Source organism: Sarcophilus harrisii, chromosome 6 (assembly GCF_902635505.1).
Source record: "Sarcophilus harrisii chromosome 6, mSarHar1.11, whole genome shotgun sequence".
Classification (NCBI taxonomy): Eukaryota; Metazoa; Chordata; class Mammalia; order Dasyuromorphia; family Dasyuridae; genus Sarcophilus; species Sarcophilus harrisii.
The window spans coordinates 34,814,800-34,842,497 of NC_045431.1; the positions used below are offsets into that span (position 1 = coordinate 34,814,800).

At 33.8% G+C, this 27,698-nt stretch overlaps 1 protein-coding gene and 1 pseudogene across 1 annotated transcript in view; both read left to right on the forward strand.

The window, feature by feature from the left end:
* Positions 1–27,698, forward strand: part of ATP10D (ATPase phospholipid transporting 10D (putative)) — a 97,583-nt gene that overhangs the window by 30,864 nt on the left and 39,021 nt on the right. The window contains exons 2-9 of the mRNA XM_031943355.1: positions 4,768–5,095; positions 10,842–11,036; positions 20,080–20,284; positions 22,536–22,621; positions 24,477–24,583; positions 24,978–25,109; positions 25,730–25,857; positions 25,949–26,201. Of these exons, the coding sequence (XP_031799215.1) occupies positions 4,806–5,095; positions 10,842–11,036; positions 20,080–20,284; positions 22,536–22,621; positions 24,477–24,583; positions 24,978–25,109; positions 25,730–25,857; positions 25,949–26,201 (1,396 nt within the window). The 5' untranslated portion in view covers positions 4,768–4,805. The remainder of the gene's footprint in view (positions 1–4,767; positions 5,096–10,841; positions 11,037–20,079; positions 20,285–22,535; positions 22,622–24,476; positions 24,584–24,977; positions 25,110–25,729; positions 25,858–25,948; positions 26,202–27,698) is intronic.
* LOC116420032 lies at positions 14,249–17,943 on the forward strand (annotated as a pseudogene).

Consider the following 27,698-nt stretch of genomic DNA (forward strand, 5'->3'; position numbering starts at 1 on the left):
TGTGACACCTACAAGCAGAACAAATCTTTTAACCGAAAGCTGCAGCTCTCACTGACCTATATAGACTAGATTTTCCAAGTGCTACATCTGTTTTTGAGGAACAGAAATATAACCAAGGAAATTATACACTTGAGGCAAAGTTATAAAAATGATCCTATATGTGAAGACCATACTTCTAATCCTGAGCCTGATGGCCATCCTGTTCCACCCAATAAATCTTTCCCAGTCCTAATTGGTCCCAGTTATGCTTTCTGATTAGAAAAATGAAATGGAAGAAAGATTGTACATAATCCATCTCTAGATGACATTGACTATGTGAAAGTTTAGGAAATTTTGAAATTAAAATATGTCATATTATTAGATTAATTTAAAGTTTTTGTTTTTGTAGCACTGTTAAATTGTGGTTTATGGACTATCGTACATAATAGTAGGCAATAGGAAGCCGTTCCCAGCTCTGGTCAAACTATGTGAACCTGGGGAAGTCACTTCACTCTGTTTGCCTCAATTTCTTCCTCTGTAAATTGAGCTGGAAAAAGAAATGGCAAATCATTCCAGTATCTTTGCCAAGAAAACCTCAAAAGCTGTCACAGAATTGGACGTGACTGAAAATTACTAAGCCACAACACATTCACCTCACTTATTTTAACATAGTATGTCCAAGATACCTTCTTAGGAAATAAATAATATAAATTAGTACCATATTCTTATGAAAGCAAAGGATTGTAAAGAACAGTATGTATTCCAGAAATGGTACATGGATGAACTGGGTTAAGGGCCATTTGTTTTGTGGTGAGCAGAAAAGGCTACTCTAAGATCACATATTAAAAAGTCATATCTTGGAAGAAAGACATAAAGGTACAAGTACTGAGAACCATCTAACCATATCCTCTGCTGCACGTGGAGAGATGGGATGAAAAATTAAAAATGTAAAATTGTAGAACAATAGTAAAACAACTTCATTTTTATTATCTCTTTGAAGCTTTTGCTGTGGTTCAGTTATTTCAGTCTTGTCCTCCTCTTCATAATCTCATAATTTGGGGGTTTCTTGGCAAAGATACTGGCATGGTTTGACATTTCCTTCTCTAGCTCATTTGACAAATGAGAAAAGTGAGGCAAACAGGATAAAATGGTTTGCCAAGGGCCACACAGCTAGTGTGTGAGGCCATATTTGAATTCAGGAAAATGAATCTTTCTTCCTCCAGGTCCTGCGCTCTATCCACTGTGTTGCTTTGCTGCCCTTTGAATATTTATTTCTGTATTTCTTCCCTTCTTTCTCTACTTGTTTATTTTTTCTCCACTTCTTATCCATAATACTTCAATATTAAGCCAATCCACAATACCAACGATATAAGTACTCCTCAATATGGGACTGAGTGAAACTCATTCTGCACAAGTTTTGTCTATTCCCCCCAAGTCCTCCATGAGAGGTTCACATGGTATGCCAGGTGCCTTTCTGTGGAATCTCCACATATTCTCTCTTGAGATGGAACCAGACCACTTCCTTTTTTTTCTAGTTACACATCTTTTAAATATCTTGTCTGACAACTTCTCCGTGGAGCTCTTTATTAGTAAAGTGAATTAGCCTATTTTCACCTACTGTTTGGCTCTCTGTTGATGTCCCAGTAACTTACACTGTTAATTCTCCCGAGATTGTACTGATATATGATTTTCAGCTATCACCATTGAAACAACATTAGTATTGGTTTGTATATGTTTGCGTGTGTGCATGTGTGTGATTATGATTTTTGTTCATTGTTCATCGGCAATATCCATCTAAGATAGATATGTAGTTCATTCTATTCACAACTGGAAGAAAATAAAGAAAACTATTTCCCCTGCTTACCTTCCTGTACTCTATTGCCACTATTAATTGTTTTAAAATAGGAAGCACTGTGCCAAAAAGTAATTTTTCTAATCATTTATGTATGGACATTGGTCTCACTTGGGCAAACCAGTTAGATTAGAAGAATGGGAAAAGTGTTTACTCCTGGATCCAGTGAATTTACTCTGAGTTCTTTTGTTTCTCCTCAATTCTGCGTTGACTGATCATGCTTTTTGTCATTTACCCTTCTCTTTTCCATGAGGATTTTCCTGACTGCAGTATACTGTATGTCTTATAGAAAGAACCCCATAATCAGTAAGCCAGACAGGTGCTTGCTTCCTTTTCAGGATACCAGGTGTTCATTACGCATCAAAACTGAAAAAAATTCCAAATCACTTTTAGCCTCTTCACCTGCTTTTTTCCTTCCCAAAAATATACCACTTGATTGCTAAAATGAGTCAGTTCTTTCTAACTAAGAGGGATTTTTCAATACAGGAGAGAGATTTGGGGAGAAAAAAGGTAGCAACAGTAGGAGAACTAGGTGTTAATTAACTGTGCTAGTGAATGTTTAACTATGGGCAATTTTCAGTTCCTAAACAAAAAGGTATGAGAATATCAGCACTAATGAGTGCCTAAGGTTGGTGGTGAATTGAATTATACATCCAGGTGTGTTTCTGTGTCTACCTTCCACCCTCCCCTCCTCCAATAAAAGTATTAGGGGGAAAAAAAACTGTAAATATTGGCAAATTAAAGATGTCTTGGGCAGATAAGGAAGCTATAAAAGCTTGTTTCTGGCAGTGAAATAGTCAAATTAAATTTTTAATGGGGTAAATATTATATGTATACTTGGGGATAGGTATGTGTAAATGACAGTAGAACAGAAGAGAGAAACTCAGACTTATTTGCTTCCTAGTATTTTTTTAAGTGAGTCTAGGAATAAGATCCTCAATGGAATCTGTGAAAAGCCATTTCAGAAACATGTTACAGCAGAGCCTGATAATTTTAAAATTCAATCTGTTCTTATTTATTTAGTCTAACATTTGTATTATCCTTTTAATAGACTCTGTGTTCTTGAAGGAAGAGACTTTACTTACTTATCTTAATAAATCTCTCTCTCTCTTGGCAAGTGCCTAATGCATTGTTTTTATATATAATAGACACATAAAACAAGCAAATAAAAAGCCGTTTATTGAGTTTAAATCTTATAGCCTATAATGAATGGTATTTTAGAAACTGCACAGAATGAATATAATTTATAATCTCTATCCCTCTGTGTTCCTAATCTAACAATCTACTTTCTCATTTTTTTGAAAAAAATAAGTTTTAGTAGTTTCTGGGAATATTTAAAAACTAGACTATCAAAATCTCCAGCAAAGTATAACCTTTGCTATAATGTTGCACTAGTATTTGTTAAAAATAATTATTACATTATTTTGAATTATTATATTTTAATTGTTATTTAAATTATTTTAAAATTATTTATTATATGATAGTTTTAATATTTCTACATTTTTCCTGTTTTGAAAAGTTATTAGTATGTACTATGCTATACTATACTAAAGTTTAGTATATAGTATGCATATACTTATATAACATGTATATGAATACACTTTATATTATAACATAACATCATATAGACTATGTCTAATTTCATAAGCCCCAGGGAAACAAAAATACATAGAGGTTCTTTCTAAGTGGTGATAGCTATCACAAATGGTAATAGTTGTCACATTGATTTGGTCCAATATCCTGAAATATAAAATCATTGGAGCATCCATAGATCTAGACTTTGGAGGGACATTTAAATTCTAAATACTTCTAATTTCTAAACCCCTCATTTTAAATATAAGAAAATGGCATCTCATGGAGATTAATGATTTTTTCAATGTCATACAGTGAGTAAACCTTAGATGTGAACCCAAGATCTCTGACTCAAGAGCCAATTAATTTCCTTTCTCCTGTATCATGCTGTCATGTAACAGCTTTTTATGATTCTTGTATTCCCCACCCTGAATTTGCATTAGGTGTCCCTTTCATTGTAACTCTGACATCTTGCTTACTATAAGCTATTTTAGGTTTTGTTTCACTTTTGGGGGGGCAATAAAATCTTTGACTAAAGTAAGAGGTGTCTAAGTAATTAAATATCTTGGATGAGTCATACATTTGCAAAGGTGAAAAGAATACTCATAATCTAATTATAATGAAATACCTTTTATAAACATATTCTGGATTTGAAGACAAAAGTAATTTTAATAGGATTAGACAGATTAAGGTGCTTTCAGATGCTTGAGAAGTTAATTATCAGTATTTGATTTCTAAATCTCCAAGAGGAAATGATTCACACTTTCTTGAGGCAGATAGATACATTAATGGATAGGTACATGAGTAGATTAAGCAATAGAGTCAGACTTGAATTGGAATACTTCCTCGAACATTTACTAGCTGTGTGACCCTTAAACATTCAGTTGAGTACTCTCTGCCTCATCTGTGAAATGGGAATCATAAAAGGATTTCCATTTCAGGGTTATTTTAATGATCAAAAAGGCAGTATACACAAAACATTTTACAAACCTTAAAGCTTCAAATTCCACAGCATCTGGGAGATAAAATCTCATTATATATGAGTATATATACATATGCACATGTATATATGTTTATATATGTGTGTTTGTTTTTTAAAGCTGAAGCATCATTAAATTGACAGTTCTGGTCATGAGATCAGGTCAAGTTGAGTTTCTTCTCTAGAGAAAGAATTCTAAAGACCCAACAAATCCTCTGTGTTACTTAGAGAGCCAACTCTTTTGTTGAGTCTTTGGGCCCATTATTGTTATTTGAAAAAAAAATTCAGGAAAAAGACAGGGCCAGAGTCTAGAGCTTTCTGTTACTCTGCCTTTGCAAACTCTCCATATTTTGACAATTTTTTGTTTGTTTGTTTGTTTGTCTAGATTGGCTGATACAAGCTGGACTTGCAGGCACTTCAGACATGACGGACCCTCTGCAGTGGGCCAGATATCACTGGCCACGATTGATCTCAGGCGCAGGCAGGAATGACGGCGAGAGGTTTTACAATTATTCTTCGCTGCTTTTGTGTGGCAAGAAGCCCTCTCAGACACCAAAAATGGCAGGAAAACATCGAGTGGTGATTGCACGCGCACGGTACTTCAAAGAGGAATATGAGAAAACCTGTGGAACATACATGAATAATCGAATACGGACAACCAAGTATACTCTCCTGAATTTTGTGCCAAGGAACTTATTTGAGCAGTTTCATAGGTATTATATCTTACTCGTTGGTTGAAGCATCTCAGAATATCCATTGTTCTTTTCAATTTGTGAGATTTGTGAATTTTTTTATTCCCATGTTTGGTGGATTCTCCTCAGGTCAGCTCCATCATCAGTTCTGTAGAGATCTTTGTTGGATAGTGGGCATCTCTTGAATTCAGATTATCATCTGATATCTATAGTAACCTGGCCAATTGGTCTGGCAGAGATTTTTGGAAAGTATAATAGATGCCCTAAGACATTAGTTTTCTTGAAGCTAGATCACACTGTTGACATAGAGTTAGTTTGTGAATGCTCAGATTTTTTAAGAACAACTTCTAGTTTGCTATCCTTCCCCCATCTTGTACTTTTGAATCTATTTTTTAACCCAAGTATAAAATAATCTAACCCACATCTCACCATTCTTTCCCTAAGAATTATTTGAGAAATTTTATCAAATGCTTTGCTACCATTTAGATGAACTATATCTACAGTAGTTCTTTGATCTTTTCAGCTAGGTGCTCTTTAAAAAAAAAAAAAAAGAGGAAATTAAGTCATACTAGCATAACCTGTTCTTGGTGAAGCCATGCTGATGTTTTGTAATCCTCGCTTCCTTTTACAGGTGTTATTAATTATTCATGTAATAGCATGTACTAGAATTTGCCAGTAATCAAAGTCCTCTATGTTTTAAACTCTGTTCTCTTCCTCAATGGAACACCAGAATCACATTTGCCCTTCTCTGATTCTATGGTCCCTTAATTTTCTAGGATCTTTCAAAAGTCACTAATAATGATTTTGTAGCTTCATCCGCCAGTTTTTCCAGCATGCTAAAATAAAATTTGAATGGACCAGATAAACTAAATTTGTTAAGGGAAGCTCATATTATGCATTTAATTATCATAATAACAGCCTTCTGGTGTGTAGGTAGAATTTCACTCTATTCTCTATTCTCTATTATCCCTGTGCTGACAATATTGGTCATGGAACAGCAAAAATCATTCTTCTGAATCTTCTATCTATTCTAGCAAAATCTAGGATATACTGGAAGATAATTGGTTTTCTCTTTCTTGATTTCATACAAAAAGCCACAAAGTAGGAGTAATGTGGACTTCAGTTATATAGACATCTGCTGGGCAACTCTTTCTTCTAAAATTAGAGAAACTAATAATGTTTTGTTCTGGCTTGATGATAACGTTATCTTTTGGGAAACTTATAGAACCAAAGAGGGGAATTTTATCTGATATCTAACTATCAAGGAAGTGCTGGTTGCTGGGATGGAATTGCTAAGAACATCCAGGGAAAGTTACTACGCCAACATCAAATTTCAAATTAAGAAAGAGATTTCTTGTGCATTTTTGTCTATTTCTTCTTCGCACATTGTTCAGTATTGCTATCCTTTATACCAGGGTTTCTTAAAGTTTTTCCACTCATGACCCCTTTTCACCCAAGAAATTTTTACATGACCCCAGATATTCAGGTATATATAAATAGCTATACAAACCAAAGAATTACTAATAATAAATAATTTTCACACACCCTTCATTCAAGGTATGAACATCCTATATGAAGCTGCAAACTTCAATTTTAAGAAGTTGTGCTCTGTACGATCAGGTTTCGTAGAAAGATATAAGTAGTTTTCACCTTCCTTCATTCTTATTTATTTAAAGTCCTTTTTCAATTAGATTTGTAAGTCTCAGTCAGATAAACACCAGCCCTAGGTAGGTGCCCTTCATTAGTAAACAAGAAACTGTCGTTTCTATATTTTAAGCCATGATGCAAAACTTTAACCTGTTTTCTTACACATTTTCTCACAAGCAATATTTTACTTTCTAAATCTGCCATCTTTCAAAACCCTTTCTTCCCATTGGCATCAGTGAGGAAAGTATCACTCATGCTTTTAAGGGCCTAAATTTCTTACTCAAGATTTCTGGAACCTTAGGAATATTTTCTGGGTTCTTCATAGTACTATATCCATCTGAATCACCAGAAATAAGTAGTAATCATCCACTTGGACAAGTCTTGGGAGGATTCCAGGCTTGTCTTATTAATTGGCCAGGGAAGATTGCAGATCATGTAATCGTTACTAGTTCAACAATTAATCTCCATATGCTTAAGTATATTTTTTAAAGAGCTAAGTATTAATTTATCTTTCTTTTATCTCTTCTCCTCTGTGTCTTGTTTTTTTATTCATTTTCTCTAATGAGCTAGAGAGAAAAGTATTATTTGATCCCTTTTACCTACTTTTCTAGGAATGAAGCTAGCCTGCACTTGAAACACAATACTCTTACTACCCATTGAATGTGACTTATAAAAATTATTTTTGAAATATTTTAATAATAATAATAACAATAACTACTATTTTTATTGTGAAAAGCAGCATCGTAGTTGAGAAGACTTAAATTCAAATCCTACTTCTGACATAAATTGGCAAGTCACTTAACTTCTCAGGATGATCTTTATTAGTAAAAGGAGCTTCCTCACCAGAGCTCTCTTCACTAATAAAATCACAGATCCAGTCAAATAATAAGGGTGCTAAATATTATTATCTTTCCACATACACACATACGTATTAAACCTACCCAACCAAATAATTGTTATTGCTTTTCAATTGTGCCCAACTCTTTATAACCCTATTTGGTGTTTTCTTGGCAAAGATACCAGAGTAGTTTGCCATTTCCAACAAGTTTAAGCCATTTGACTCAGGTCACATTAGATTTAAACTTGGGAAGCTTAGTTTCCCAACTCTAGGTCCAGTACCCTATCCATTGCACCATCCAACTGCCTAACAAAGTAGACAAAGGATATATAGATATATATATATGTATATACATATATATATATGCATACATACCTACATACATATATATACATATATATATACATACATACCTACATACATATATATGTATATGCATATATATGTATATATATATATATTTTTTTAAATTCTTAAAGCAAATATTTAAGTTTCAATTTCTCTGCCTTTGGATACAGGGAAGGTGGTGATCTAAATATAGGACAACTTTAGTAGGTAAAGACATTATATGGATACTTTAAATGACAATTTCCCCACTCATTCATCCAACATATATTGATGAGTTCTAACTATATAATTTGGAGGTACTATTTCAAGATAGGCTTTTATTATATATTCCAACAAGTATTGAAGAAAAACAATCTAAATACTCATAGTCTAAGGTCCCATCTTTATGTTCTCATGTATACCAAACAGCAACTTTCATCTAAATAGCTATTCAATATAAATTTTTAAAGATAATGTATTTTTCTTCTTAATTTCAATAAGTTTCTGATATCCATGTCATCATTTATGGTTATTTTTTAATCTTTTCATTTTCTCTCAAACCCCACAGCCTTGAAGTACAGCAATTTTGTTCCTATGATTAATAATAGCAATAACGATGATTATGATGATGTTTATGCTGGTACTGCTGTGCTTCTGAATGAGAGAGAGAAATTACAGCCCTATAGGAAATACTTTTTAGTATGGGAATTAACTTGGGAGTTGTAGCTGTTCTGGAATTGCACCCAAGTTAATTTGCCCTTTGTTTTAAGTTTAGAATTTAAGTTTAATTGGAACACTTTGTAAAAATCTTTTGGAGAGAAGAAAAACATTTTTTCCTAGTTAAGCCTTCCTTCAACATCCTTAATATTATTAGAAATTAATAGATATAGAACAGAGCTTTATTTGATAGTATAGGGCTTTATTTTTATTGGGCTTCATTTGGTCTTAATTTCCCCCCAAAATAGTGTCAGCTTCTAAATTTTCTATTGTTTGGTATTAAAAGGACTGTTAGGTTAAACAAAGGTAACTGGATTCCTTATGCCCCCTAATACCTTCTGTCTCTAGTATGGAAAGTCCTTCATTCAAGCTATTACAAAATCATAAACAAGGTGGTATTGATGTTTCTACAGAATTTAGTTCAACAAATATTTAAGCACCTACCCTGTCCTCAGATACTTAGAGATATGAAGATGGAAATAATTCCTGACCTGAAGGCATTTATAGTCTAATACAACACATAATAACTGGCATTCATATAGTGCTTTAAATTTTACACTTTTGCCTCACATCCAATATTTTCCTTGGACCTCAAAACAATCTTATTCATTAGGTACGACAAATATTATTCTACCCATTTTACATTTGGAGAAACTGAGGCTCAGAAAGGTTTCAGTAATTTTCTCCTGGCAAGTGACCAGGTAGGTGGAGTTTTAATCAAATACTTCCTAAATCCAAATCCATTACTGTCCATTCTAGTTTGGTGCCTCCCAAATATGATATGAGGTAGAATGGAATAGGGAAATCAAGATCGGAAACAAAGCGTTCTGAAAAAAATTTTTCACAAAGAAGAGATAACTTTAGATAGATGTGGTGATGGTTTGGTGGGGGAGGAAATAGCAGAGTAAAGGATTAAGAAGTGTATTCTGCAGCAGAAGATGATTCATGTGAATGTCTGAAAGTGGGAGAATATAGAATAAGATTAGAAAAAAAAAGCTAGTAGCTCCACCCGCTATGACCAAAACAAAGAAGAGAGCTATCTCAATGATCAGTCTTATTTATCAGTATTGATTGCAACCCTCAGTAACCTGATATAGTGGGCTGTCATTTCGTGGTTCAAAAGCCCCTTGTGTTTCATGATGAAAAGTCTTTAATGGTGCCTTAAGTAATAAATATTTGTTTAATTATGTTACTATATGCAAATAACAAGCATATTAGGTTTTTCTGGATTCTTTTAATTCTTACACAATTCTCACATAAAATGTTGTAATTATTTTGTAGTTAGTTTTAAATTCTTATATTTAGTTTTTATAATTATATGTAGAATAGCCTTTTGTGTTTTATAATTATAATTATAGAGACTTGAGCATGTTTCACAGACAGTAGTAAAAGATGAAGAGATTGGAGAAAGAAGAGAGACAGAGAGAGGGAGATTCACAGAACCAGTTAAGTCCAAGTGAAATTTTTGTGGTACATTTTAATTATTAGTTTTGGGGGCAAAAGATTTCATTGTGGTAAATTTATGAATATAGAAGAATATTATGAGTAATACTTTAAATGGAATTAGGGAATTTACAACATTTTATTGTGGTTGTTGAATAGGATTACAGAATTAAAAACAATGAAGACTACCTTGTAACCAACCTTGCTATCTCTCAACTATCTTCCAGATCTTGTGAATAGTTTTTTCTCTGTATGTTCCTCCTTAGCCTTTTAATAAATGCCCCATACTTTTGTCACTCATAAGGCCCTTAAATCATAATTGTCTTTATTAAGTTATTTGTCTGAATTTAGAGGCTCTCTCTTCTTTTTTGTTTTTGTTTTGTTTTGTTTTTTCTATTTAAGTGGGTTGATTGGTTCCAAGAATTACCATAGAGAACTTATATATCTAATTAGTCAAGGCCTAGACTTTAATTTAGAAAGAAGAGGAACACCTCGCAGACCATTCTTTACCAAATTTATATAAAAACGAGTGCATATGTAATCTAAATTGTACCATTTAATCCTTGGTCAATTTTGACCAACTTTATAAATATACTCTAAGATTTTTTTTTCTCCTGCATGTTACTTTTGTAGTACCAGGTAAATTCCAAATTCCAGATAAAGTCCAAATTTAAAGACTCATAGAAAAATGTTTTATAGATATGTGATTAAAAATAAAGACTTTGAAACTGCAGTTGATGCATCTTGTTACCAATATCTCTTTGTATATGTGTATGTGTTTTTTTTTTCTTCCAGAGCTGCCAACTTGTATTTCCTCTTTTTAGTCGTCCTCAACTGGGTTCCTCTGGTAGAAGCTTTCCAAAAAGAAATTACTATGCTGCCTCTTGTAGTCGTTCTTACAATCATAGCAATTAAAGATGGCTTGGAAGATTATCGAAAATATAAAATAGATAAACAGATCAACAACTTAATAACAAAGGTATATAGTAGGTAAGTAAAATGCATGTTTTTAAAAAATATTTATGTAGCACTCTTACATTGCAAGAAATCTTCATGCATAAAATATTAAAATTCCTTTATAAAGTACTATTTTGCCCAAGTTTTTCAGGAAACATTGCTGTTCTTCCTATGTATAAGCTACTGTGCTAGGTGCTGTAGAGAATGCAAAGATGCTTAAGAATGATTCCCAGCTCTGGGGCAGCTAGATGGTTCAGTGGATAGAGCATTTCCCTTGAGTAAGGAAGACTTGAATTTAACTAAAAACTTACTAGCTGTGTGACCCTGGATCAATTACTTGACCCCAATTCCTTCAATAATAATAATAATGATGATCCCAGTTCTCAAGAAGCCAAAATTTCATACATGAGTTATTTACTTAAAGAATGGAAAGGAAAAGTATATGAAGAAATTTTCTTTTTTTTTTCTTTACATTTTAAGTCTTTGAATCTTTTGCTTGAGAATCAAAACAAAGAATCAAGTGTTCCTCTTTTAGTTCCTCATTGTTACATTTCATATATTTTAAGTAGCAAACTGCCTTTCAAAAAATTAAGTTATGTTCCTTGAATTCAATATCAAAATTTGATTTTTTTTTCTAATTATGTCTCTGAAAGAAGAGTGGAAGCTATGTAAAGAGTGAGCTCCCCAAACAATGTTAGAATATGTCGTATAATTGTTTAAAAATAAAAAATTATAACATTTGGTGATTGCTTTCAAATCAAATTGATGACAGAAAACTTTTAGGACTTCATGGAAGTTGGACAACAAACTGTGGTAGAAATAGTGGGTAGAGCAGAAGTAAAAGTATAGCCATGGCTAAGGTCAAATTTTAGAAAGTCAAAAATTTTAAGGTAAGGAGTTTGGTCTTGCAGGTTTTTAAGAAGTGAAATGATGCAAATCATTAGGGAGATGACTTTAGTAGAGTCATATAGGTTGGCTGAGAGGAAATAAGATACAAACAAGAATGGATACAAGTAGATTAGATGTAAGTAAGAGTGGATACAAGAAATACAACTTGGTAACTGATTTTTTTATTATAACTTTTTATTGACAGAACATATGCATGGATAATTTTTTACATTATCCCTTGAACTCATTTCTGTTCTGACTTTTCCCTTCTCTCCCTCCACCCCCCACCCCAGATGGCAGGCAGTCTTATACATGTTAAATATGTTATAGTATATCCTAGATACAATATATGTATGCAGAACCATGCAGTTCTCTTGTTGCACAGGAAAAATTGGATTCAGAAGGTATAAATAACCCGGGAAGAAAAACAAAAAAATGCAAGTAGTCCACATTTATTTCCCAGTGTTCCTTCTCTGGGTGTAGCTGCTTCTGTCCATCATTGATCAATTGGAACTGAATTAGATCTCTTTGTTGAAGAAATCCACTTCCATCAGAACACATCCTCATATAGTATTGTTGTTGAAGTATATAATGATCTCCTGGTTCTGCTCACTTCACTCAGCATCAGTTCGTGTAAGTCTCTCCAGGCCTTTCTGAAATCATCCTGTTGGTCATTTCTTACAAAACAATAATATTCCATAATATTTATATATCACAATTTATTCAGCCATTCTCCAATTGATGGGCATCCATTCATTTTCAAGTTTCTAGCCACTACAAAGAGGGCTGCCACAAACATTTTGGCACATACAGGTCCCTTTCCCTTCTTTAGTATCTCCTTGGGGTATAATCCCAGTAGTAGCACTGCTGGATCAAAGGGTATGCACAGTTTGATAACTTTTTGTGCATAATTCCAGATTGCTCTCCAAAATGGTTGATTCATTCACAACTCCACCAACAATGCATCAGTGGGTGACTGATTTTTTTTAGTGTTAGTAATTTGAAAACTGATGCTAACATTGTCAAATAACGAAGGGAATGGGAGAAAAATAACAAGTTCTATTTTAGGGACTATGTTAAATGCTAAGGATACAAAGACAAAAATGAAATAATCCCTCAAAGAGCATACATTAGATGGAATGAAACAATGTATATAATATGAATGTATATGAAATATAGAAAGTACTTTGAAGCGAATTCCCAAGGCTTGAGTACAGATTTGTCTCAGACACTTAAAATCTCTGTGAAGTCACTTAACTTTTTGTCTGCCTCAGTTTCCTCATCTACAAAAGAGATATTAATAGCACCTAACTCCCAGAGTGATTGTGAACATAAAAAACAGGTATTTATAAAGTGCTTTGCAAACCAATTGCTATATAAATACTATTATTGTTGTCTCACTTGATTAGTATGAGTAGCAGTAATCCTCTCTAATCAGAATAATTAGCATCTAAATTCTTTTGGAAATTTTTAGACATATATTCCCTAGCCAAGAAATGGAAAATGGGCAATTATAGTACATGGGCAGCATCATGGCAGATGACAAGATAAACCTTCACTTCTTTAATCTTGCTCTAGGAAGAACAATGAAATCAATTATTACTATCGCTACCAGGAAGGATATAATAATTTACTTTCATGTTATGGCATCACCTCCCTGATGTCATGGTTCTTTTAGAGAACGAAGGACTAATAACAACAATTTATTCCCCAAAACTCCCTTTAATTGCCTCGACCTATTCCCTGTTTATGTGTTATGTTTATCTAGTAGATTATAAAATCCTTGGACCTGGAGAATGGTCTCACTTTAGTGTTTGCATTCCCAGAGTTCCACACAGTCCATGGCTACTAGACACATTGACTCATTGATATTTTTTTGTCTCATCAAATATCTTGAATATTAAATATATTGAGTCCCAACACACTTGGATTATTGATTTTCTTGTTGTCATTATTTTATCACAAGAAGAGATTTAATCCAAGGTGCAGACCTTGACCAGATGATAAATCTTTGGTGATCTGTGAAATTTATTTATTTTTTTTATTGAAGCTTTTTTATTTTTAAAGCATATGCAAGGATAATTTGTGAAATAAAATTTAAAGATTGTATAAATCAATCAATGAATCAGTCATTTATTTAGTGTCTTCTGTGTTGTAGGCACTCTGCTGGAATACAAAGATTTAAGGAGAAAAAAGAAACAATTTGTAGTATGGTGGGGAGAAGTGTGTGTGTGTGTGTGTGTGCATGTGTGTGTGTGTGTGTGTGTGTGTGTGTGTGTATCTATATATATATATATATATATATATATATATATCTATGGGGGGGGGGGGGAAAAGGGGAAAGGCGGAGAGAAAAGCTGATGGGTTTTGAATTGAAACAGAAAAAAAACCAGAAAAAAAGTTGAGGTGAACAGGGACTATAATGCCAACATAAAGGAGAGTTTTACTGCCTTCTGTACTTAAGAACAAGAATAACCTTTGCAGGTATGGGCATGATGGATATAGATAAGGAAAGATTTGAGGCAGAGGAAACAATGAGCAGGATGTTACAATAATCTTGGAGGAGAGAGAGATATGATAAAGATGTGAACTGAGGTTCACTCTTTGATTCGAGGGTGTGAATGCAAGAGATGTTATAGATTTGACAACTGATAGGGCTTGTGCAGTTAGAGAGTGAGAAATTGATGAGATTGTTGAGATTATGAATCTGAGAGACTAGAAGGATGATGGTACCCTAGTAAGATATAGGAAAGACCAATAAAGAGGAGTGCTTGTGGAAAAAGAAAATACAGTCCATTTTGGACATGATGAGTATGAGATATTTAAGACATCCAATTTGAAATGTCCAGGTAATTGTTGATGCAAGACTAGCACTCAAGAAAGAGACAAGAGTTGAGTATACAAATCTATGAGTCACAAGTATAGAAACAATGATTAACCTATGTGAACTCTAAACTCCTGCCAAGTCCTGACATGTCTGAGCTTCTAAGAACATAGAAGGAGAAGACAAGAGTTTAGAACCCAACATATATATGATGAGCCACCAAAAGAGATTGAGAAAGCAGTTGGACAAGTAGGAGAATAGTCGGGAGACAGCAGTATTATGAAAACCTAAAGAGGGAAAGACCATTCAAGAGAACACGTGGTCAATAGTGTCAAGCAAATGAGAAAGTCCAGAGGGATTGAGAGAAGACCACCACATTTGACTTATTGAGTAATTGTTGCTAATTTCAAAGAGGACAGTTTCAACTGAGTGACCCTAGAAGCTAGGCTGTGGAGGGCTGAGGAGTGAGTGAGAGGAAAGGAAATGGATTCAAGAAGGTACAAATCCCCAATTTCCAAACAAAAATAGAAAACTAAAGGCTTAATTGTAACACCTGTTGTATTCTTTCACATTTTTACATTAAAAAAAGAAGACATGACTTTCCCTTTCCAGGCTGAGCTGCAGCGGCTGCTAGTAGTCTAACTACAGTTGGACAGTTGCATCTGTAATCTCCTCAAGCTTCCCCGAAGGGGCTGGAGACCTCCTACCACTGAATCCACCAATGAAAATGCTAATTCGCCAGCTGTCTCTCTTAATATAAGAACAAAGGGAAAGACGGCTTGGAACCATACTGAAGTGAATGTAGAACTGAGGAAAGCAGGGGGGGGAAATGACTAAAGGCTGAAAAGAAATGTTGGCATTTTTTTCTGATGATGCTCACTTTTCCTCTGCAAGAAAACCGAAATAACCAGGATTCTGCACTTTGATCTGTTGAAGAAATTGTCAAAGGCATAAATTGTAATAATCTGGAAGTTCAACATTCGGCTGCCCAAACTGCTAGGAAACCCCTTTCTAGGGAAAAAAAGCCTCCCATAGACCAAATAATTGAGGGTGGTATGATTCCAAAACTTGTAAGCTTCTTGGGCAGGACAGACTATAATCCTAGTCAGTTTGAATCTGCGTGGGCACTTATTTACATTGCTTCTGGAACATCAGCCCAAACCCAGGCTGTGGTAGATGGAGGGGCTATACTGCAGTCGTTGCTCTGTTGGCCTGTCCCCGGGCTCACATCAGTGAACAGGCTGTATGGGCTCTGGGAAACATTGCAGATGATGGTTCAGCCTACAGAAACGGGGTTATCAAGTATGGTGCAACAGACCCTCTTTTTTGCAATTCCTGATATATCATCATCAGCCTGTGGTTACTTAAGAAATATTACTTGAACACTTTCAAATCTTTGTCACAGCAAGAATCCTGTTCCCCCAATAAAAGTTATTGAGCAAATTCTTCCAACCTTAGTTTGGCTTTTGCATCATGATGATCCAGAAGTTCTGGCAGATATCTGTCGGGCCATCTCTTATCTCACAGACAGCTTAAATGACAGGATTAAAGTAGTTGTGAAAACTGGAGTTGTCCCACTACTAGTCAGACTTCTAGGATCTGGAGGATTGCCAAATAATGACTGCTTCCTTATGGGCTATAGGAAACATTGTCACTGGAACAGATGAACAAACTTACATTATAATAGATTCAGGAGCAGTCTTCCTTAGTTTACTCACACCAAAACCACCATCCAGAAGGAGGCTGCCATGTCAAACATCACGGCTGGCCATCAGGACCAAACACAAGAAAGTTGTGAATCATGGGCTAGTTCCATACTTGGTTGGAATTCTTGGAGACTTTGTCACAGAAAGAAGTTGTATTGGCTGTCAAAAACTGTACTCAGGGTGAAACAGTTGAACGGATTATCTATCTTGGAATTTTGGGACAGCAAAATTGTCTTCAAATATTTTTTCTGGCTGCTGAAAAACTAAGTGAAACTGAAAAATTGGTATTCTAATTGAAGATTGTGGAGGGCCAGACAGAATTGAAACATTTCAGTCCCATGAAAATGAAATGGTATATGAGACTTCCTCCAGCTTAATTGAAAAATATTTTTTTTTGCAGAGGAAAATCAAAATGCTGTACCAGAATCTACTTCCAGATTCAAGGTGGTACAATTGGAACCTTTAATTTTTAAATTTTATAGTCCAGCCTTCAAGTTTTGTATGCTTTCTTGTTGGTATAATTTTCTTACTGTCCACTAAGATATTAATGTAATTTTTAATGTAGCATTAATAATGTAGCATACTTGAACAGTTTGAACTGTGCACATACTGTATGAAACCTCTGTCCTCAATAGGGTTCTTATTTCTCTGTGAAATTTCCTGTCTTGCAATGTCCTATAAATAAAAATTTAATTCCATAAAAGAGTGTGTGTGTGTGTGTGTGTTCAAAGACTAAAATAATAAGACTGTAATTTTGATGTCAGAGAGGTAAAATTATGAAATCATTACACAATGTGGTAGAAATTTAATAAGAGCAATAAAAATCATCTTTTGTCTCTCAAGTAATTGGATTATTATGCCAAGTCTTTATTCCATTCATTGCTCTTTTGAATTTTGTATTGTCATCATTACCCTTAAAACTGTGTGTGTGTGTGTGTCTAAATAAACATAAAGAGACATTAGAATGAGGATAGTAATAACTTTTTGATGGTATTATCCAAGGTATAGCAATTATGTATAATGTGTTTATTAGGCAGGAAGGTTTGTTTTCCTATTATATCATGTTTTTTTGTTTTGTTTTGTTTTGTTTTTCTTTAGGTCAAGATCATTTTCTTCGAATTTGCATTATATGATGTTAGTCATATGTGTACAATAAAAAAGGTTTTATTGGGTATTTTGATTGTGCTCAAATGACTATTACAAAAGCTACTATTAAAATTAATAGGTACAATTACTGACAAAATGTTTTAAAAAACAATATGACTGCATCGTTACAACAATAGATTGTAATATATATATAAAATATATACATTTTACATTCAAAGCCCAAACTGTAGCTATTTTAAAGATGAACCACAAAATTAACTTCCAAGTTTTACCATGAACAAAAAGTTTGTGATTTTTAGTAGATTTTGCATACCAATATTCATTTTCAGAATTGTTTGAAACTATGTTCCAAAGCCAATATAAGTATCTTTATTGCTTATACTCCCTCTCTACCTTTCCCTCCCTCTGTCTCTCTCTTATCTCTGTCTTCCTTCCTTCCTTCCTTCCTTCCCTTCCTTCCCTTCCTTCCTTCCTTCCCTTCCTTCCCTCCTTCCCTCCTTCCCTTCCTTCCCTCCTTCCCTCCTTCCTTCCTTCCTTCCCTCCTTCCCTTCCTTCCATCTTTCTTTTCAGCAGACTGGCCCATAATAGGTACTTATTAATGTTTTTTGACTAACTGAATAATAGCACCCATTTTCCGTGGTAGTTATGAGTATAAAATGATGTAATATTTTTAAAGTGCTTTGCAAATCTTAAATCATTATATAAATGTTAGCCATCATTATTGTCTCATTAGTAATTATTATTTAAGAATGAAATTAAAATATTTTCTTCTATTGATATGCATCATCTTTTTAAATGGATATTAAAATTTTATATAAATATTTATTATGTTGTTTGGTCCTCTTAAATATTTATTTTGGCTTAGGGAAACTGAAAAAATTACTGACATAGTAAGCTTGACTTGAACCAAGGAAAAATGGGAAACTATTAAAGATGCTTATCTTATTTCTGGTGTCATCTTAAAGAAAGGGAGTAGAAATAATCTAGATAATCTCAAGGTCCTTTTTCTTTTTTTTTCCTAATAAAATTTATTCAGTAGTGCAAAGCATTTCCATATTAGTCATGTTGTGAAAGCAAACACAGACAAATACAATAAAATAAAGTTGAAAGTATGCTTGATCTCCATTCAGACGCCATCATTTCTCTGAATGTGGATAGCAGTTCTCATCATAAGCCCTTTACACATAATAAGCACTTAATAAATACCATTTTCTTCCTTCATATTTCTTTTGTTTCCTCCCATTCTTTTAGTTTTGGGGTGGTAGATTAAAAATATAGCAAAATATGTTTGACTATGTGAAACCAGTTTTTAATGTGGTTCAGTTTATCATTAAGTTCGACTCTAAAATTTTGGAGTTGTTTCTTAAATTTAAAGCAAATTCTTCTGCTGCTTTAATCTATGCATCTCTAGAAGAATAATATGAGTTTTTTTGTGAATGAAAGAGCATACTAAGTTGACTCATATGCCATTTTGGTTGTCAGTATTCTGCATATGGTGTTTTCCTAAGCCTGTCTAGGGACAACTTTAATGTTGAAGTTAATTTGATGTGAAACTTGGAATATTTAATTCCATAGATTTAATAACATGAATTTTTTTGCATTTAAAATAAATGTCATTGGAACCAAGCATTTTTAAAAATAGGGTTAGAAAAAGCCTACAGTCATTTTTAGAAAGCTGTATTGTTTGTGAAGGAGTAATAAGATTTGTTCTTTCACATGAACTTCTTCGTCCCACTTTAAGGAAAATGCCACTTGAACGTAGTTTTTGGCTAGATTTCTGTATTATTGTTTTGGACCATCCCTGAGACTTCATTGGGAACACCCACCAAGGAAACTACCTCTCCCAAAGAAAATAAGCACTTGTCCTACATCTTAGAAGGGAGGAGGAAAGGGGTGTCCTGGCAGGTTGAGTGCTTTGCTTAAGGTCATACAGCCTTACATCGGTACTTGAATTCACATCTTTCTAATTCTGAGCCCCACTCTATTGCATCATACCAGCTAGTTCAGGGAGTCAACTCCATCTCTTTCCTTTGACAAGAATTCAGTCAATCGTTAATGGAGAGTAGAGTATGTATTTTTGACAGAGGGATAAACCTTATGACACAAACCTAGAAGAATTCTTTGTTAAACTAAATTGTGTTAAGGGACTTTTGACCTGTATAGGGATGACAAAAGACTAATTAGTATATCCCATGCCCAGCTCAATTTTCTCTTCAGAATTTCTTTACCTCTATCATATATACATTTAATATACACTGGTATGCTCTAACAAGAGCTAGTTGGTAGTTTAAAATAAAAACTTTATTAAATTATGATTTTAAATGATTTCCCTGATGTCTCGTTATGGTGTTAAATTTAAAATCCTGGGGAGGAAAAGTGATTTAGTGGATGTGATCTAGATGCTTTAAAAAGAGCATAATAATCCTGTCTTCTTTTTTATGATTAATATACTTTCTCTTAGCACTTTGAAAATAGGAATTTTAATTAAAATACATGTTTTGTTGACTTTAAAGTTTGATTTGTTTTCTCTTTAAATATGTTTAAACTTTAGGAAAGATAGGAAGTACGTAGAACGATGCTGGAAAGATGTCACCGTTGGAGATTTTGTTCGCCTTTCCTGTAACGAGATCATTCCTGCAGATATTGTCTTGCTGTTTTCCACTGATCCAGATGGAATCTGTCACATTGAGACTTCTGGTCTTGATGGAGAAAGCAATTTAAAACAGAGGGAGGTGGTTCGAGGATATGCAGAGCAGGTGAAGTGATGTATTCCTAATGGGTAACTTTTTGTTAATTCACAGCACCTGGCATCTTTCAATCTCAGGATAAATTAATCAGTTCTTGGAATGTATAGAATGGCAGGCTTATTATTACTTCTTGACAGCTGGAGAAATAAGTTCAACATGTTTAAGAATTTTTGGGAATTGAATGTCAATACAGGCAAACCTCAGTTCACCCAGTGGGGAAGATAACAATATAAGACATGGGGACAAAAAGAAGAAAAAAAAAGTCTGATTTCTTAGGTTCATAGATTTAGATTTGAGAGGAATCTTAGAAATCATAGAATCCAATCCCTCTACAGCCATTTTACTTATGAGAAAACTGAGATACTAAGAAATTAAATGACTTGCTCAGATGAACAGACACAGAGCTAGTATCTGATTTTTTTAATCTACGTCTTCCTGATTCTATAGTATAGAATTCTCTAGTATAGATTCCACAGTACTATAGCCAGAAGACCTTGGCTGAAATATTCTCTCTAACTTAGTACACCCTGAACAAGTTGCCTTATCTTTCTAACATTCAGGTTCTTCATCTGGAAAGTGAGAGGGTTGTACACCTTTCCAATTCTAAATCTATAATATGGTGCTAAAGAATATGTTCCTGAAAAATTGTATGCAAATGGCATCATATCTGAAAGGTGCTCCAAGCGCTGGACTAAAGGAACTCTGTAGTGAGCTCTTTTAGAAAACTAAGTAATAACTGACACCTACTGGCTATGTGATCTCAAGCAAAGAAATCACTTTACCTCTGTTTTCCCATGAAATCCTCTAAGACCTTAAGTTATAGATTAATGGCTGCTTTGCATCAGTGGAAGGATTTTCCATCCCATGAATTAGTTGCCTATCAGTGAAATCACCTCAGGTACCCCACACCAGTAATTATTCACCTTTTTTTGTTGCTTTAAAATCTTCCAAAGGACTTTGTTCACAGCAATCCTGTGAGGTAAGTAATACAAATATTAGTATCCTAGGTTTACAGATGAGCTCCTTGACATTGTGAAAGGTAAAGGGACTCGTCCATGAGCACCCAGCTAATAAATGTTAACAGTCAAGATTTGAATCCAACCTAAAATCACTTTCTCCCTCTCCATGTTCTTTCCATTACACATATATAATTAGTGAGTTATCAGAGATGAGAATGAACAAAATAGTCTTAAGCCCCCATGCTCTCCATTACACATACACACTGCCTTCTTTTAGGATGCAAATAATTATCTTCTTTGACTTCTCTTATCGCAAGTTTGGAGTGTATAAGAATTTTTTTTAAATTGGCTTTGTTATTTTAGCTGCAGGCACATGATTCATGGCCGTTTCCCTAAAATTCAGGTTGGTATTTATCTTAGGTCATCTTATGAACTGGTGTGGGGTATTTTTTTAAGTTAAAAGAAACAACCTTTTTTATATCCAACAACATTACAGTGGAGATGTAAATCCAAGATGACTACTCATTGGAATGTTTTTATAAATTGAAAATTCAGTTCAAGTATATACAAATTCTGAAAATTTTTGTCAGTTTCTCTCATCTAGTTCCTACCACAATGCCCTGCACACAGGAAATAATAAACATTTTTAATTTATATGAATTTTTATATAAATTTACATCTGTATGAATATTTGTGTCATGTGGATATTTACATTTATTTATATTTATAAAATATTTTCATATGAATTCACTTAAAATCATAGCATGTATATGTATGTACTTTAATGCTCATCAAGCACTCGGCAAACATTATCTCATTTTATCCTCACAAATATCTCATTTGTTCCCTGCAATTTAGAGATATTATTATCCACACAAATATTATCTCATTTTATCCTTAGGATTTAGGTGCTATTATCCCCATGTTATAGATGAGGAAACTAAGGCAGAGAGAGGTTACCTAATTTATCCATGGTTACATAGCTACAAGGGAAATGTAAGTGTTCCAATTCGAATAGGATATAGAATGGCTGGAGGAGAGTTCTATTGGCTAAGAATAGGAATGAATCAATAAATCAGTAATCATTTATGAAATACCTACTATGTTCCAGGCACTGTGATGGGCTAAGAAAGGGAGGATGGTGTCAGATTACAGAAGCCCTTGGGGAAAATCCAGGGTTACCAGTTTTGTCCTTAATGTCTCCTGGGGGTACTGATTAAATGGGTTAACTGTAGAATAAAGTTCTTACAAAATCGGTGTTTTAGGCCAGAACTAATTTTTGTTTTGTCTTGTGAATTTAGGACTCTGAAGTTGATCCTGAGAAGTTTTCTAGTCGGATAGAATGTGAAAGTCCTAATAATGACCTCAACAGATTTCGAGGATTTCTGTAAGTAATTCCAGATTTATTTTTATTGGGGAAAAGGGAAAGGCAGGAGGGACTTGCATTTACCTGTTTATTATTGCCATAATAATGAAGCACTGGATAGAGAGCTGATTTTGAAGCTAGGAAGATCTGGATTCGTTTCCCCTCTCATATCTAGCTTTGTTATCCTCAACAAGTGCTCCAGGCCAGTAGTTTTGAGTTCAAATAGAAAAGGAAAGTTACTCAAATAGACATAAGTATCCCTGTCGATGTTTTAACTTGGAACACCTCAAATAAACAATTGTATTTTTACTTATTTTGTTAAATATTTTCCAATTTTATTTTAATCTGATTTGAGTCACACTTAAGTGTTATGCATGTTTGACACCTCTATGCTCTGAGCAGCTTTCTGAGGCTATAAATTGGAAAATTGGTACAGACCTGCATTGGTGAAGAGCATTTGCTCTCTCAGGAGTTCTCTATATTAAGGAAATCATAAATCTAGGCCTTATCCTTGAGAAAAAGAGACAGACATAATTTCAAAGAATACCTGAAAAGTATGCCATTAATAAAAGAATTTATATCTTCATACAATATCCATATCTTCTCTCTGTTCATGAGTCAATAATTAAAGTTCATCCCCCTCGTTACTTCTCACCTGGATTATTGCAGCATCCTTTCATTATTGTCACTTCTCCAATCCATCCTCCATATGACTACCAGAATAATATTCCTGAAGTACTGGTCTCATTGTGTTATTCATTTTCTCAAGAAAATACTCACTATAATTACTAGAAACTTTGTGTGACATTTTAAAGCCTTCAAAATCAGACTGCAGCATAGTTTTCCAAACTTATGACACAGTGTTCCATCTATAGCCCTCTTCATTTTTGAGCCCTTGTTTTGTACATATTGTGATGTGGAATAGAAACTCCTTAAGGGAAATTACTGTTGTATCTTTGAATCCCAGAATCTGGGACTGTACCTTGCACAAAGGAAATACTTGTCTGTGTTATTTAAATTGAAAACATACACACATGAAATAGGAAATATATATTGAAGACATGTATATGTATAAACATATGTGTGTATAAAAACACATATATAATGTGTGTGTATATAGAAGGTATTTGTGTATATTTGTGGAGTGTGTGTATATATTTATATGTGTGTATATATGTTTGTATATAGACATACAAACATAACACATACATACTTATCTGTCATGTCTATAAATTGACAAATCTGTGGATTGTTCCCTTTCTTTATGTTATTAAATCTTCTCAGCAGAGATCTTGGTTTATTCTATATGTGATTTAAAAAACAGAAGTAGTTGATAAGATCAATACTACTTTTTTTTTCCCTCAATGTGCATCAGTGACAAGGGCTATGCTCTTTTTCTTTTCTGAATAGCAAATGCAACTTCTTTGAAACTCCTTTTCAAATTCTGAAATTGAACTTGACTTTGCAGGAACTTAAATATATGTATAAACATGACCCTTTTTCTGACTATGAAGTATGAATAATTTTGCACTTAGAAAATTTTAGAGCTGGATAAATATAATTTAGAAATTCCTCTACTGATTTTTTCATAGCATATCTGTGCATTATTAAAAATGTGCTAATAATGAATAACAGAAATTATGCAGAGCATTGACCCACCATGTTTCAGAATAAATCAGGTAATGTTGATTTAAGGAAAACAAATGAATTAAATAATGTGTATTTGCTCCTGGTTGGCTTTTAAGAACTATAATTTTTTCCTAGTCCTTTACTATGCATTTTTAATAAGTCAAAGCTTAATTGGAACCTGCTATTGGAATGTCATTTTAAATCCCATTGCTATTTAAAAGCAACTCATGTGTTATATTTCTTCTAGAGAACATCCAAGCAAAGAACGCATTGGTCTCAGTAAAGAAAATTTATTACTTAGAGGATGCACCATTAGAAATACAGAGGCTGTGGTTGGCATTGTGGTTTATGCAGGTTGGTTAAACTTTTTGTTCCTTACAGTTGTCTCACATAGTATAAAAACTACTATTAAATTTGTTGTTTCTTTTTTTTATTTACTTAAAGTGCAATTATTCAGATCTCCTTCTGCCAAATAGAAGGATGTATTCTGTGTAGCTGTAATCATCTTTTCCTAAGTGAGTTTGGAAAGAGCAGAATTAAGAAAGGTTTTTTGGGGGGGATAGGGGGGGTGTTTTTTTTGGGTTGTTTTTGTTCATTTTTGTTTTTGTTTTTTTGCTCTTAACCTGCCAGATCTTGATGAAAGAACATTTTCTGAGTGAGATATGTTACTTAATTTGTATACTTTTCTAAGTGAGATATTTGTGTATCTCTACAAGAAATAGTAAAATATCCTCTCTTATCTACCCAGGTCATGAAACTAAAGCAATGTTGAACAATAGCGGGCCTCGTTACAAGCGTAGTAAGTTAGAGAGAAGAGCAAATACTGATATCCTCTGGTGTGTCCTACTTCTTATCTCAATGTGTTTTACTGGTGCATTAGGTAAGTCGATGTAGTTCTTTCTAGTTGTGTTTGGCAACTTCATAATTTTAAATTACAAATATTTTATATCTAGAAATAATCAGTTCCAAGGAAGTGTTATAAATAAACATGTTTAAAATGTGCGATTTGAGAATTTTTTATATTTTTGCATTAGTGGAATTATCATCTCTTAGCGTATCTTAGTCCCAGTCATTGTTTTTCTTCCGTATTATTAGATTTGTCTTTTTTTTTGTCCCTTGAAAACCTGAACTAAAGCATTTTACTCAAAGAAAATTAATGCATGGAATAAGTCATGAATTCTGAATCCGCATTGTCACAAAGGGGATAAGGAAAGATTAGATGAATATGACTTTTTACTCAAAGAAAATTAATGCATGGAATAAGCCATGAAACCTGAATCTGTATGTTGGCTTGACCAAAACTTGAGAATTTTTATTCAATACAAAAACCCATAGGAAAATTTGTGGCTTTTTTCTCTCCCTTGCATATTATTGAAAAAAAAATATGCATAAAACTCAACCATCAAGATATACAACCAACCTCTTACCCCTAAGATTGAAGACAAGAGTGAAAAACTGTTAAATTGTCTAATCCTTCTTATGTGTGTATTTGTTTCAAAGGTCATGGAATCTGGTTGAGCAATTATGAGTCTGTTCCATTTTTTAATATGCCTGAGCCTGATGGACATAACTTATCCCCAGCCTTGGCAGGTTTCTATATGTTTTGGACCATGATTATTTTATTACAGGTAACAACTGTCTCACTTGCTATACATGTAGAGTAAGATTATTACCCAATGGCTTCCCTCCGTTTCTTACTTGTTTTCTTTGTTTTGTTAGGTATTGATCCCCATTTCTCTCTACGTTTCCATTGAAATTGTCAAGCTAGGACAAATCTACTTTATTCAAAGTGACATTGATTTCTATAATGAGAAAATGGATTCCACCATTCAGTGCCGGGCACTGAACATTGCTGAGGATCTTGGGCAGATACAATATCTTTTCTCTGATAAGACTGGAACCCTCACTGAGAACAAAATGGTTTTCCGGAGGTGTAGTATTGCAGGATATGATTATTGTCATGAAGAAAATGGTAGGTATGGAATATCATATACATATATTCTTGTTGTTGCCTTCACAAACATCAGTTGCCTTTTATCTTTTCTTTGCAGAGATTTATGTATTTATTTATTTATTTATTATCCTTAAATGGCTGGAATCCATCAAATCACTGTTATTAACCATTATGGATATTTCTACCTGTGTTGTTTTTCCTCTGAAATTTGATCATTGAAAGCAAAGATCTTAACACAATATGGTAGGAATTTTATAAGGAAATTAAGTGAATTGTGATGGTTTTGTCACAAAGGGGATGAAGAAAGATTAGATGAATATGACTTTTTACTCAAAGAAAATTAATGCATGGAATAAGTCATACATTTTCAGGCAAAGTCAGTGTAGGAATTTGATTTTCTTGAATATGTGTACTCATTACAAGTACTTTATTTTTATTTTTTTCCCCAGTGGAAAAAAATTTTTAAGCAAGCTGTACATAAGAATCTATAGTTTCATGTACAGTCTTCTGTTATATGGAAATGATCATTTTGTTTGTTATTTATTAGAATAAAAAAACAAGAAGGAAATTGTTGACTAAATCCAAGTAAGATTTTTTTTTATGACCCTGGCATCTACCAGATTCTTTTAATATCAGTGAACCAATGGGACCAGAACAATGGGAACCAGTACTTGAGGGATCCTGCCTTGTTAGTGACAAGGAATTCATTGAGATGCTAGGGAGCTTTTCTCCCTTCTCTTTATCTTCAGGTACTTTCTTTAAACCTTCAAGAATCTGTGATATCATTTATTTTGTTACAAGAACACCGAAAAATATTACCACTGTAATAATCCTAATGTAGTCTGTGTTCAGAATGTTTTGGGGAAAATGTTTGAAGGAGGAAATGAAGAGGGGAAAACCAGCCCTTTGTCCATTTTTTTATGGTCTGCATAGCATATATAGGGAAACAAGAAATCGTTCTTGTTCATTAAGGACCTATTCTTTGAACTAAACCTTAATCTCTTACTTATTGACAGAATTAGAGAACTAAAAAATAAATAAATAAAAGAATTAAAGAACTAGTTCCAAAAGTTTTGTCCTATTTCATATTAATGGCCAACTGTTGTCTGCCTGGCACCTATTATATACTTAATAAATGTTTGCTGACTGACCTCCCCCTTTCTTCAGTTCCTGAATAATCTTCCCCTGAACCCAGCACATCATTGGGATGGACCTCATTTTAAACCCCAGGGCCAACTGAGGTAGTTCCCTTCCTGATATATTTATACCTTTTTTTTTTCATTTTAAATGTCAAACTAATATCTTTTCATTTGGGCACAAGAGGAATAGAACTAGGGATTGAGCTTGCGATTTCATTGGTCACTCTTAGGTGAGGAAACTCCCTTTATAGATGCGGGTTTTCTGACATTTTTAGTCTTAGAGAGCTGTCTAGAACGATGAGAGATTAAAGGCCTGTCCACTGGCCAGAGTAACTCAGCCAGAATGTGGCAGGGGCAACACCTTCCCCCAGGACCT